Source organism: Sphaeramia orbicularis, chromosome 15 (assembly GCF_902148855.1).
Source record: "Sphaeramia orbicularis chromosome 15, fSphaOr1.1, whole genome shotgun sequence".
Lineage (NCBI taxonomy): Eukaryota > Metazoa > Chordata > Actinopteri > Kurtiformes > Apogonidae > Sphaeramia > Sphaeramia orbicularis.
The window spans coordinates 31,154,895-31,168,300 of record NC_043971.1 but is presented as its reverse complement, the minus strand read 5'-3'; the positions used below and the strand labels follow the sequence as shown (position 1 = coordinate 31,168,300).

General features: G+C 36.3%; 1 protein-coding gene across 2 annotated transcripts in view; it reads right to left on the bottom strand.

Annotated features, from left to right (window-relative positions):
• Positions 1-6,197: 6,197 nt before the first annotated feature.
• Positions 6,198-13,406, bottom strand: part of bicc1a (BicC family RNA binding protein 1a) — a 76,529-nt gene continuing 69,320 nt past the window's right edge. The window contains exons 19-21 of one of the 2 annotated variants that reach the window (XM_030156771.1): positions 12,648-12,811; positions 10,449-10,548; positions 6,198-9,158 (exon numbers count right to left, since the gene is read on the bottom strand). In XM_030156771.1, coding sequence (XP_030012631.1) covers positions 9,031-9,158; positions 10,449-10,548; positions 12,648-12,811 — 392 coding nt within the window. In that variant the 3' untranslated portion in view covers positions 6,198-9,030. The remainder of the gene's footprint in view (positions 9,159-10,448; positions 10,549-12,647; positions 12,812-13,406) is intronic. The other variant, XM_030156772.1, reaches the window with a different exon arrangement.

The window sequence follows — 13,406 nt, the reverse complement described above, 5'->3', positions numbered from 1 at the left end:
CCTATCAACACATGTAAATAAGTGGTGCCAGGCACAACAAACCCCACCCCTCACACCTATGGTATCTTATTTTGGAATGGATCCAGCTGATGTCATCATGTGTATGCATGTGCTGATGTCAGCATATCAATTGCCTCTATATATGTGCCAAGTTTGAAGTAAATTGAAACAAAATTGATGCTTTTATAGAAAAAAAAAAAAATCAAAGAAAAAAATTCATTAAAAATTTGCACTTTGACCTGCTTTCCCCAAAATGCAACCACACATATTCTACGCAATCTATAAACCCAATTTGGCATGAATTCAACCAGTAATTTGCTGCTACAGACATTTGAAACTTCACCCATTATGAGTAAATGGAAAAAAAAAAGATTTTAAAAATTCATAAAAGATTTGAACTTTGACCTACTGTTCCCAAAATGTAATCAGATCTTTTCTGGATCACTAGAAATCTATATACTCAATTAGGTATGAATTCAACTATTAGTTCTACTGCTAGAGTGTTAACAAACAAAGAAACAAACAAACTGAACCAAAAACAATACCCCTTGCCTCCCCTTTGGGGGGTGGGCCAAATGCAGTTTGTCATCTTTTCATAGTCATCAGATATGACCCATTTGGACGTTCCAAGGCTCTGTAGTGAATGTGGAAACACTGTCATTTTCTACAACATTTATTCACCAGTAAAACCCATGGAGTTTGGTAAATGACAGTGGATGGACACACTTGGTCGAAAAAGTCACTTTTTCCTCAGCAATAGCCCTCAACTTTCATGTAAACTTAATTTAATCTGAATATAGACGATCAATAATCAAACACTTTTACCAGCTTTTCACTTAGAAATGGAAAATAAAGAGCATAATATTATAATAAATGGTGATAAATCACTTAAGTAAAGTCAAAATTAAGAGAGAAACAATTCATTGGGAACTACCACAAAAGTAGCACTGTGTCTTTATGGGTTCAGAAAAAGCAAATAGGAATATGTCACATTCAGAAAACACAGTAAATCATATGTAACAGAAAACAACAGTTTGTGGAAACTTGACACATACATGCACACGCACACACACACGCACACACACACACACACACACACACACACACACACACACACACACACACACACACACACACACACACACACACACACACACACACACACACTGTACCTGTATGAGTCAGTCAATCTGGTTGAAGCTGGTTGTTTTCCATAAACCACCTCCACTAATCAGAATATGTAACAAAACTCTGACAAGGGAGCCTTTATCCCACCCACGGAGTCATTCAGGCAACAGAAGCTACACCACAAATTCACATTTCTTGAAAAGGCATGAATTAGACCAAAACGTCTCATATGTTGTAACCAAAATATAGCTGAGCAAGCAAATACAGTATGTGCATGTTTTCACATTAATGTGTAGATAGAGGAGGTGAGGAGGAAGTCAGCCTGGAATTTATTTCACTGTGAATGACAGTGAATTACACATAAATTAAGGCATTATTCTAGAAAACTACATTTCAGCTGAATTTAGGGGTTATATTTTGTGAGAGAGGATGGTTGTGGCTACATTTTGGCTATTATATACTTATAGACATACAGTATGTGACTCTGGTCTGTAAAAACCACTGCATCACATTCTGGGTGGTCACATGACAAAGCTATAAATCCTCAAAATGCTGCATGATTAGTTTGGATGTGAATACCTCCAAAACACAGACTACATACTGGTGTCTGACAGTCATCATCAGCCATGCCACAGACATAGTGTCTCTGAATAACACAGATCAAGTTTGTTATTTATGATGTAAAAGTTTTCTCAGGATCAAGTAGCTCAAATATTTTATTTTGACTTAAATATTTCCATGAATTCTGTTTAATAGCTGGATGAGAGGCGTTGAAAGAGAACAAAAAGACACTCCAAATAGGTAAAAAATGGTAAACAGAAGGAGACAAACACTTTTATATCAAATATTTATCATTTCAGGTTCTATGGTACTACATTTTAGAGGAAAATGTGCCCACTTATTAATGTGTTGCATTAATTTGATGGCTAATTTAATTTATTACAGTGGTTCCCAAATGTTTTCAGCTCCACACCCAAAAGTTTATGTCTGTTTGGGACCCAAAGCTCCACAAATGCATCATGAGTTACCATTTTTACTTTTCCAGCTTTGAGTTTGGAATTAGATGCACTTTGCTGGATCTCTAAACATGAGTCAGTGGTATGAAGATAACTTCAGAAATCATTTCTAACACTGACAAGTCATGTTACCGGGGCAACAACACATGGGCATCAGTGAATAGAAACATGAAACAAACAACAGATATGCTAATTAAAACAAAAACACATGACTCAGTTTTACACCACCTGGATTTAACTAAGCAAAAAGAAAATTGTGTGTGGAGATAAAACAAATATCAAACATAATTCAGTTTAAAAAAGACATAAAGAATTGATTCTTGTGAGGTACAGTATTTAATAATGACTATGAGGGCTGTTTGTTTATGGATAATGTTGTATTGATAAATACAGGGTGTCCCATAAGTCTCCATACATAGGAGACATAATACATTCCATACATATATGGTTCTAACATGTATTTCTTTATATTTCTTCTTTATAGTTCTTCATCAGTGGAGGACATGCATTGAAATGTGTTCCCAACAAAATGGCAGTTATATAGAGCATATTATATAAATAAAAATGGTTTATGTCAAGAAACGTTTATTTTTCCTATGTATGGAGACTTATGGGACACCCTATATACTGTAACTTTTGAAGAAAATTGTTGAATTGTTGATGTCTGTTTGTATGAATGTACTGCCATGATAAGATTATTGTGCATAACTCAGTTATTGTATTATGTATTAGTTATGGGTTGAATGCTAAATTAAGAAAAAAGTTATTGTTTGATTCATGAATTACGTTATTGATAAAGATGTAGAAGTACTTGAGGGGTGGGATTAGGTAAGTTTATACTTCCTATTCCTTTTCAACCGTACAAATTCAGACTCGCTTGTACTCGAAGACAGATGTTGTTCATTTAAATTTTATTTATTTATTTTTTTTAAGAAAGAAAGAAAGAAAGAAAGAAAAAGAAAGAAAATTAAGAGTCTTTCATTCCATTTTGTTACTGGAGTGACTCAAATGTTTCAGGGGGACGAGGGGGTCACACTAAATAGTGACTTTAGAACCCATTTAATTCAGTTTTTGTGTGTCTTTTCCAGCTCGGCATATATTCCCCGTATTTTCTTGCTGTATATGAAAAAAAAGAGAATGTGAATATAAACGTGTGGTCATTTTAACCCTGTAAAAACCCTGCAACTGTGTTTCTATGGAAAAAGGTCATATGGTCTAAAGCAGGGGTGTCAAACTCATTTTCTTCAAGGGGCCACATTCAGCCCAATTTAATCTGCAGTGGGCCGGACCAGTAACAATAATAACATGATAACCAAGAAATAATGACAACTCCAAATTCTTTTAGTGCAAAAAATAACTTTCAGTTACGCCAATATTTACATTTACAAACTATCCAAACACAAAGGATATGAATAACCTGAAGAAAATGAAATTTGTTAAGAAATATAATTCCAATTTTTATCAATAGTATGCCTCGACTTATCATTTATACATGTGCATTACAGATCAGATCTACAAAGGCACAAAACATTTAGTAACAGGTAGAATATTGTTAAAATTGCCCTTAATTTTCTTGTTCAGGTTATTTGCATTTTATTGTTAAAGGATAGTTTGTTGATGTAAAAATTTTCATAATTTAATGTTTTTTGCACTAAATCGAGAAAAAAAATGGTGATGTCATTATTTACAGGTTATTATGATATTATTTTTGAGTTCGATGCCCTAACTTGCACTTTGCAAATTCATCCCGTGGGCCGGATTGGAACCTTTGGCTGGCCGGTTTTGGCCCCCGGGCCGCATGTTTGACACCTGTGGTCTAATGAGTCCAGACTGAACCTGTTCCAGAGCAGTGGGAAGAGAAATGGATGAAGTGATTACCCATCATTCCAAGTGTCTACAGTACAAGCCTGTGGGGGCAGTGTTATAATCTGGGGTTGGTTCAGTGACTACCTGAATATACTGAACGATCAGGTCTGAATATCAGTGGATTTTTTCTTTCCTGATGACACAGACTTATTCCAAGATGACAACACCAGGATTCATCACACTCACATTGTGAAAGAGTTGTTCAGGGAGCATGACATCTTTTTCACACATAGATTGGCCACCACAGAGTCCAAACTGAACCCTAATGAGAGTGTCAGGGATATGCTGAAGAAGACTTTACACAGTGCTCCAACTCTCCATCATCAATGCATGATCTTGGCAAAAAAGTAATGCATTTGTTATGATCTTCTATAAGCATATACTGGCAAATATGATGATTTGGTGTACAATTATTAATATTAAAAGGATCCAACGAAATATTGTGTGTGACTTTTTTTGGCCAGACAGTGTTTACGGAAAATGAATATCACATCATTGTTATGTAATTCACTTTAACAGCTGGTGACCCAATAAAAACAGCTTTGTGACCTGTTTTTTGACCCTAAGTTTATGAAAGACAGCTTTATTAACATTAACACTTTACATAAAAGGCAAGTATAAAATGTTGTAACACGTCACACTAAAATAAGTGTCCTCATTATACTAATGCAGAGTTGGCAGCATTAAAGTGACACCGTAATGAATGTTTTGTTAACATCCTTCCTACACATCACCCAAGAGCTCTCCAGAGTAACATACTGGTATTTACATCTTTTATGGTGTTACATAAACATGAGGGCGTTCTGTGTTCTTTACCTCATGAAGCTTTGGTGGAAAATAATGACAGAGGAGAAAATGAGGGAATCATGGGCTGCCACAGATCATGGTTACAGTGCACCACCTGTTTCGTGTTAAGGGCCTGTTCACGCTGGATGGGAGACACTCTTCATGTGCCATCTGAACATTACTTTTTGCTGGCCGTAAACAGAGGGCATGTGACGAGGTTTGAGTAACAAACAAAATGGAAAAATGAATCATTTTTCTCAATTCAGGCAAAATACGAGCTGGAAGAGTTCTCAGTTTGTGTTTTTGACATGCATGCTGTTACAGGCTCCCACCCACATTCAAAGTCTATCATTTAGGAATAATGTGCCCTGTATAGTGGTGGCAAAGAAAGATTTCAAAGACAATTTTACATACAGTGAAGCATTAGTGTAAAACACCATCTCTAATTCTTAACCTCCATCATCGCTTCTAATGTAAAAATTATTGTATGTGGTACATTACTCCTTTACTTGAGAAGGGAATCATTCCAAGAGCTGACACTGCCCCCTAGAGGATTAGAATAACACCACTTACATTGTGCAAAACAGTATCAAGCTTAAAAGCAAAATTCATTTCCATATAGTGCTTTTTTTCTGTTGTTTATGTACTGTTTCGTTCATGGTTTAATTTACGCACATGATTGAGAGTAAAAGGAAAAAAAAATATGTAGGCCTCCTCTAGGTCTGCTGTTTTTACAGGGTTGAAATAAGTGTACGTTTATTTCTCATTCTCTTCAGATACAAGAAATTAAGTCAATGAGCAATATCACACCTTTAAGAGGCAAAAAATAGAATATGAATTGAGTAGATTACAGTGCAAATACTTCCTTATTCCCTGGATGTCCCAGGCACTGGTCGGCAGTCAGAACAGATGGGCAGTGATTTAAGGTTTTAATTAAATTGTCCTGTATTACAGTATACACTGTATTCTCTGCTAGTATCTCATCAGCAACAGCAGATTGATTCAGATGGATTAAAGAGATCCTGGCAATGCGGATTAGCCCCCCTGTAGGTATGCATGGCTCCGAACGCCCATCAAAGAGTCACTGCTTTACTCAATGGTAGGAAGAATTATTTAAGCACTGCTGAATGCAAATATTGGTGAAGCGATACACACCTAGTTGACAGTTTTACAACTTCATCTTTACTTTGTGCTTAACTTTAACTGATCTGCTAAAACAGATTGTTAGTCAATGTCTACATAGAAAAAAAAAAGTATGTTGTTTCTTCACATTAGACAAATAGACTATATTTCTCATTAAAAGTTCAGTGCTAAAGTTGAGATGACTGTTAACTGATGCTGTATCATACATTTTATGTGTTACTGAGGTACAAGCCATGAACCAAACCACACGACTTTGTTGGCATACATTTATTACCTTCATACTAGCATTTTAATGTTTGAACAAACATTTTTTTGCCTGCTTGACAGTTGCTCCACAAAGTCTTCGGTTTATATCCGTACTATAATTACAGTTAGAGTAACAATAGCATCAACAGATGCCACAGTGAACAGAGCTTTGGCAGTGTTTACACACAAATTGTTCTCTGGAACTTTGCACTGAATTGTACCTTTTTCACACAAAAACAACAGTTGTATAAGATGAAAATGATGTACAAAAGATAGGTATTACATCATACTTTGTAGTGGTTTACATTTCTCATAAATGTACCATTCGCTTGCAGTACAAAGACTTGTTCAAATAAATCCCTTTGGAAAAAAATGGCATGACAGATACAACAAATTAAAGACATAATTGTGAAAATGTTCAATCAAGGGCAAAAACTAGACAAGCTGGCAGTAAACTTTTTGACTTGATGAGTCCCTTCATTGATTTGCAATAACATGCATCAATATATATTTTTTAAACAACATTCATTTGATAAGACAAGAACCTCTACTGCTCTCCAAGCAAACACATCCGAACAAGGCAAAGGATGAAAACAAATGTCTGCAAGGCAGGAACACGAGTCACAGCACTGGGAGAATCAGTGCTCAACAGTTTCAATGTAGTACCATGATGAGCAGGGGCCAATTGGCCCCGAGTTTCCTCTCAGGTAAAGAATCCTGGTTGGCATCAGCAACCATGTCCGATTATTATTTATACTTGACAACCACATTAACAATGGCTCAAATCAGATAAGAGGGAGGGTGGAAAGTGGTTAAAAGTGAACAAAATAAACAGATCACCTTAAAGGGAACCATCACCTATTAACAAGAGGCAAAAAATGGTCGATGTCTGTTTGACATTATATGAGGACTGCTGTTACTTTGTCATGGTTAATAGTTTGTTGAGATAGCTAAACCAAGACAGGAAAGTCTTCCACTATAATAAGATTTAATACTTAATGTACTGCAAATATAAACACATCTTCTCAGAAAAGAAAAAAAAGCAACACTAAGCTTTACAGTGGCGCTTCATTGCACTTGATAGAAAATATTCAGACTTCAAGACCTTGGAAGATGAATCAGCCTTTTGGCTAAAACCTCAGAATGTTACACACAAACACCACATTATCCAATATTAATGAACTGTTGGAAAGGATGTTTCCTTTTCAAAACATATGACTGCACATAACACAGGAGACCTGAACAAACAAGGTTCTATGATAAACACTGCTGCTGCATACACAATCCTTCACTTCATTTAACACTGTTTAACATGGTTTCCAGATATTAGATTGCACAGCTGATGGTAGGAAGTTCCTGATTTGTGTTAGTTTTTATCCTCAATCTTATGGTTCTTCTGCTAGTTTTGGTCCATGATTGGTTTCTTTTATAGAAATGATCCTATAAAACCATGTTCTTTGTTTAATGGAGTGTAACATCAGTCAAATTCAGACCAAATATTAGTATTTCTAGAAATATGTCCCTGCTGAAAAACTACTTATGTACATTGGCACGTTTTGCTTCAAAGGCACTGCTCTTTTATGAGGTCTTTCTTGCTCTAAACGGGACAATGAAAGCACATGGTTCTAGCAAATATGTGGAGGCTTGCATAGTGAGATTTCAGGCACACAGAAGGGGCCACAGTGAGGCCAACACTGACAAATAACAGATGAGACAAAAGCCCATGTACTATAAACAAACAGAAAGAAAACCACAGAGAGATGCCTGTTGACACAATCAGAGAGAGGCCTTTAAAGCTTTGCCTAACTGCCTCATGTCTCTGCTGCTGTCTAATGGCACAGCCACACTCCGGCTCCACAGATTACGGGGCAGAAAAAAACAAAAAGATACTAATAATTACAAAATCATAGAAACTCATTCATAAACATATAAAAATACATATGTAAACTGATAACCATTAAACATCCCCACCCAGTCCCCTAAAATGGTAATAAAAATTAAAAATAAAATCATAATGCATACTGAGTACAAAATATTTGATTTTTTGTTTTCTTTTTTTTTCTAGAAATACAGACAGACTGCAGAACACCTGCAGATAGACACAAACCCTAACCTCAGAGGAATGTCTACCAATCAAAACAGCAAAAGCAGCCAAAGGTCAAAGGCCACCATGATATTTTACTTTGGTATATATATATATAGATATATATGTCGAGTTGATGAAGTCACCACGTTGGTTTGCTGACCTATTCTGCACTTCTTTTGGTGACCCCCTAATCTCACTGGCTAAGTGCTTACATTTGTTTTGGTACAAAATGCATCTGTGCTTTTAGTCAATAAAAATGCATAGTTTATCATTATTTCAATCTAAGGAATTAGGCTTTCACAGGCAAAAGTCTAGTATTATTAAAGTGCATGTCACTGATACAGATAGTATCAATGTTTAAAACGATTGTACTAATCATTCTGCCTGTTCCCTTGTACAAAAAGTGGACAGAAATACTGAAATAATATCCCTTCTTCAGAACCATAGCAATAACCTTCATATATAAATGCTCCAAATAGTTTTAATGACTCTATAAGGAGTGAACACTGAACCTTGTGTATCTGAGGAATCCCTTTTTTGTTTTTTTCTTGTTGGCACTTGAAGTAAAACTATGGCTTGTATTTATAGATTTATACTATATGGCATCAACAAAAACAACACTGACGAAAACAAAGGGTAAACAATAACTATTAGCCCGGAAGGTTGAAACCTGGACGGCTGAGGCACAAGAAGAGAAACACATGGGAGGCTGGTCTGTTGCTCGGACGGTTCTGGAATGGCCTGGAAGTCCGGAGGCGTCTACCATCGCCCGCTGACGCTGGCCATGTCGGCGTGGAACTGACGGGAGAGGCGACCGCTTGCTCCGCCTTCCAGGAAAGACGACCTGATGGGTGGCTCAAATAGCTTCCTACGGTTTTTGTTTAATTCTGTGAAAAAAAAAACAGAAGCAGGACAAAAATTTCAGTTGTTGCAAAGGTGATACAAACACAGGCCGATCAGTGCTATAAGAGCAGCAGGAGATCAAAAAACAGGGAGCGTGTTCACATTTTTTAGTGATCAACAATGACAAGTAAATTGGATTCAAATCGCCACTGGATTAGCAAAAGCCCCGGTTGTGTCCATCTGGTTTTGTGCAGCAGCTCGGACAAAATACCTTCATAAAAATGTCAAAAGCGCACACACTGGCATCTCTTTATTTATATGATAGCCCTGGTTCTGTCCCTGCCAGCATAAACCTTTGGTCTGATTACTGGAGACACGCAGCTCGCTCCAGCAGCTCTTTTTACTGGCAGACCAGCAGGAAGCAAAAAAAAAAAAACTTCAACTGGCATTCTATCTCTTTATAATCACAGGCAGAAATACAGAAACACCAGAAGACAGACAGAAACGTGCATGTTCCTTCTCCTGAACTCTACTGTCACATCAGCAGAGATGAGACTTGACCTATACTTGGCTGTGGCGTGAGACAGCAAAACCAATTCTGGCTTTGGATCACTCTACTTCCTTAATAATCAGAATGCAGGCCCCCACCATTTCCCCTTGTTGCTCCCTTCGTCAACCCTGGCTCCGGTCAGAGGTTTGTGAGCTTCACATTTACACAGTATCTATGACAGGAAGCTCATGATCCCAACACGTGCACGATTCACTTAAATTTTCCAACAAGTCTGGCTATTATAACAGTGTCCAATATATGACATCAGTAATGAAGTGTGACACCAAAAAACACTCACAATTCATCCAATTCAAGAAGACAAACTCAACAATATATCAGCATTAGGGAAACAGCTGGAGCTAGAGGAGCAACACCAATACGCTCATCTGTGAAGAATGTAACCAGATCCTATTTATGCCTGAACGTGACCGTTTTCTTGTATCTTTACAAGCCAAAACAGTTCTCACTTTCTGTCCTAGTCTGTCATTAATAGCTACTTATATTTTTCATATCCCGCATCTGGCAGTTGGCAGTTGAGATGCACAGCTGGGTTCAGACTCCGACTTGTAGCACAGATATACAGATAAAATGGGGAACGTTAATAAAATACAGAAGCCAGTTGTGCTCGGAGATCAGCGGTGGCGACCAGACTCCAGCTGGTATCTGATTACCAAGGAAACGACAAGAGGAGCTTAAGGCAGAGGTGGTGATATAGCGGAATCTCTGGGTTGTGTTTGTGGGTTGACAAGGAACAGATGCATTTTCTGTTCTTCTTCATCTGTACCTGAGATGGCGAGCAGCATTTTCCTGCGGGCTCCGAAGGTGGTGATGCCCAGTTCCTTCAGATCCTGGTCTGTTAGAGTCAGAAATGTCTGAAGGTCAATCTGGAAACAGGGAGATTGGAGTTCAAAGTTAAAACTTATCACAATTCAACACCGATGAATGAGTGGTATCTACATTATGAAAGAACAACAAAAAAAAGACTTCCTTTCCTTTCTTTTCCTTTGCTCTGACATCCATCATGGATAACCCCTCCCCTCCCACCCCATGCACCACACTGTAGAGACCCTGAGCAGCTTCTTCAGCACCAGACTTTTACATCCCCTGTGCAAGATGGAGCGCTTCTGCAGGTCATTCCTCCCCACATCCATCAGACTGTATAACAGTACACAGTAACCCCCCACCAGCCCCATATCACATCATATATATGAGTAATCACTATGTAAATATGCTAATATTTAAAAAAACTTATACTTACATTTTTATGCTTTTAATAATGTTTATTTCTACCTGCCTTTTCTTTTACACTGGTGTGTTGCATATTGTTGCTGTATACTGTTAAATTTCCCCATGGTGGGATCAATAAAGTCTTATCTCTTTCCTTTCCTTGAGAAACACACCATCTAGAATACATGCTGGCTGTTTTGCACTTGGGTCAATATATAATTGAGGGACTTTTGAAGTCCATGGGATATATCTTATATACATCTTTATTAAAAGTAAAAAAAAAGAAAAAAAAAAAGGTTTTTATTTTCATTTTGATTGTGAATTTAAAATTACATAATTATTAATTACAGGAAATAATCACTTATTAATAAATGATTAATAAATAATTAATAAATGATTAGATATACTAAAATGTCAACTAAATAACCGTCCGACTTTAATAACAACCACCTTCTAATTAGCTAAACAATAATAAAATTACCTTACTCAAAAATTGTTTTGATTGTGTTCTTTTTATTAAGTTTTTTTTATTAAGTTGAGATAATCATAACAGATATATATATTTTTGCCAATATATCAAATTTTATACGGAAAATAACAAATCGTATTTGTGTTGAAGAAATCACTTTTAACTAAGTTACCCATTACAATAACACCTCTCAAGGAAGTGTGTTAATTCCAAACCACATGACCTGCTCCACATGATGTCATTTCCTCCTGAAGAAAACACTGGAAAAACTCCAAGATATGTTCTTTCTTAGTTATTTAATATAAAGTAGTGTGTGATGTCAAGTGTGTATTTATCGCACTCTTATGTCAACAGTGTTACTACAATATCTTTATAAATAACTTTCAATTTCAATGTTACTCAATTGTATATATGATATTTAGAAGAATCTTTCTGTAAAAATGCCATGTGGTGTTATAGGTATGTTGATTTAAAGCCTGAAAACAGCAAATATGTCAACTATACCTGTCAACTATGTTAGCCTGTAAAGGTCATTCAAAAAGTCCCACAATTATGTACTGACCTGCTTCCTAAAAACCCGATACAATGTTCTTCTTCACTCTTTTAATGGTTAATCTGTGGAAAATTACTTCCCACCAAATTACATTCCATTAAATATAACTTTCCATTTGGTATCTGCTGGACTAACTTGTGCTTCTGCTTGTATTATATGTTTGTTTGTTTTTTTTAATTGAGCAGTTTTCATCACCACCATTGTAATCACAGCATCCTCCACTGCCATTTCTGTTCCCTCCCCTTCTGCTACACAGCCAAGATGGTGATCATAATCATAACATGAAAAGTGTCCAGCATTCCACACAGGCATTTTGATCATTTTGATTAAGTTTGAATAATCACAGTGTTCTGCATTTTAATGTAACTGCACATATTTATGTGCTAAAAATATAAAGTAAAAAAAACAGAAATACAAAATTTGAGACACAGTGACAATCTTGCTATAATTTGTTATTTGCTAAGACGATGAACTGATGTAACTGAATGAAACCAATCCATTAAATATCTTTTTTGAGACAACATGGTTTTTGAGAGTGGTATATTCTTTGTAATTACTAATCTATGTCAACACATTCTCCTGCGCGACTCATATCTTAAGTTTCACATTTTCTGTTTTGATTCACTGTTCCTCCAATTCATCATCCAATATGTGCTTAGCAAACTGTCTGCTTTTCTTCAGGTCAGACAGTCTCACAGAAACACAAGAAGGTGTGGATCTGTTCTCCAAAGTACCTCTTGTTGCTGGAAAACGTCGGTGTACTTCCCCAGGCCCAACTTGCTGAACAGTTCAGGCAGATCTGAGCCTTTTGTGGAGCAGTTCAGGCTGCAGCCGTTGCTGCCAGTAACAGATGAAATGCAGTCCATGTAGTTGCTGCTGCTCAGGTAGTGCTCTGTAGCTATCAAATGAACAAGGTAAGTGGATAAGCAGCAACAATACAATTCACATTTACAGCATTCTACAAATAAACAATTACAATGTGAATACAGTTTTTTTTTTTAACTTATCAACAAAGTGCAGATTAAAAAAATGAGAAAAGTATTAATGTGCTTTGCAAGTGGCAGTTAATTGGTTCCTCTGCAGTGCAAATAAATTATATATATTAACAGCATTTTTGATCTTTGAGTAATTAAATAGAGGACAAATATAATAATCGGAAACAAACATTTATGGATGTAGAAAAACTGGAGATAAGAGTTCAGCGTTCACTTATAGCAATTGTCATTTCTGTAGTGTCTCCCTTCCTGTAGGTTTATGTTAAAAGTTTTAAATCTTAAAAATTATCTTATGTTACTTTGCAAATATTAACCAAAAAATGGCAAAAAAAAAAAAAAAGAAAGATAGATAGATAGATGATTGTACTTTTCAGGGTTCCCACAGGTTTCTACAAATTAATTTGAGACTTTTTAAGACCTTTTTAACTTAGAACAGAATTTCATGCCCATTTCATGGCCATACTGGCAAAAATTTGTGACTCCTAGAATTTAGGAAAA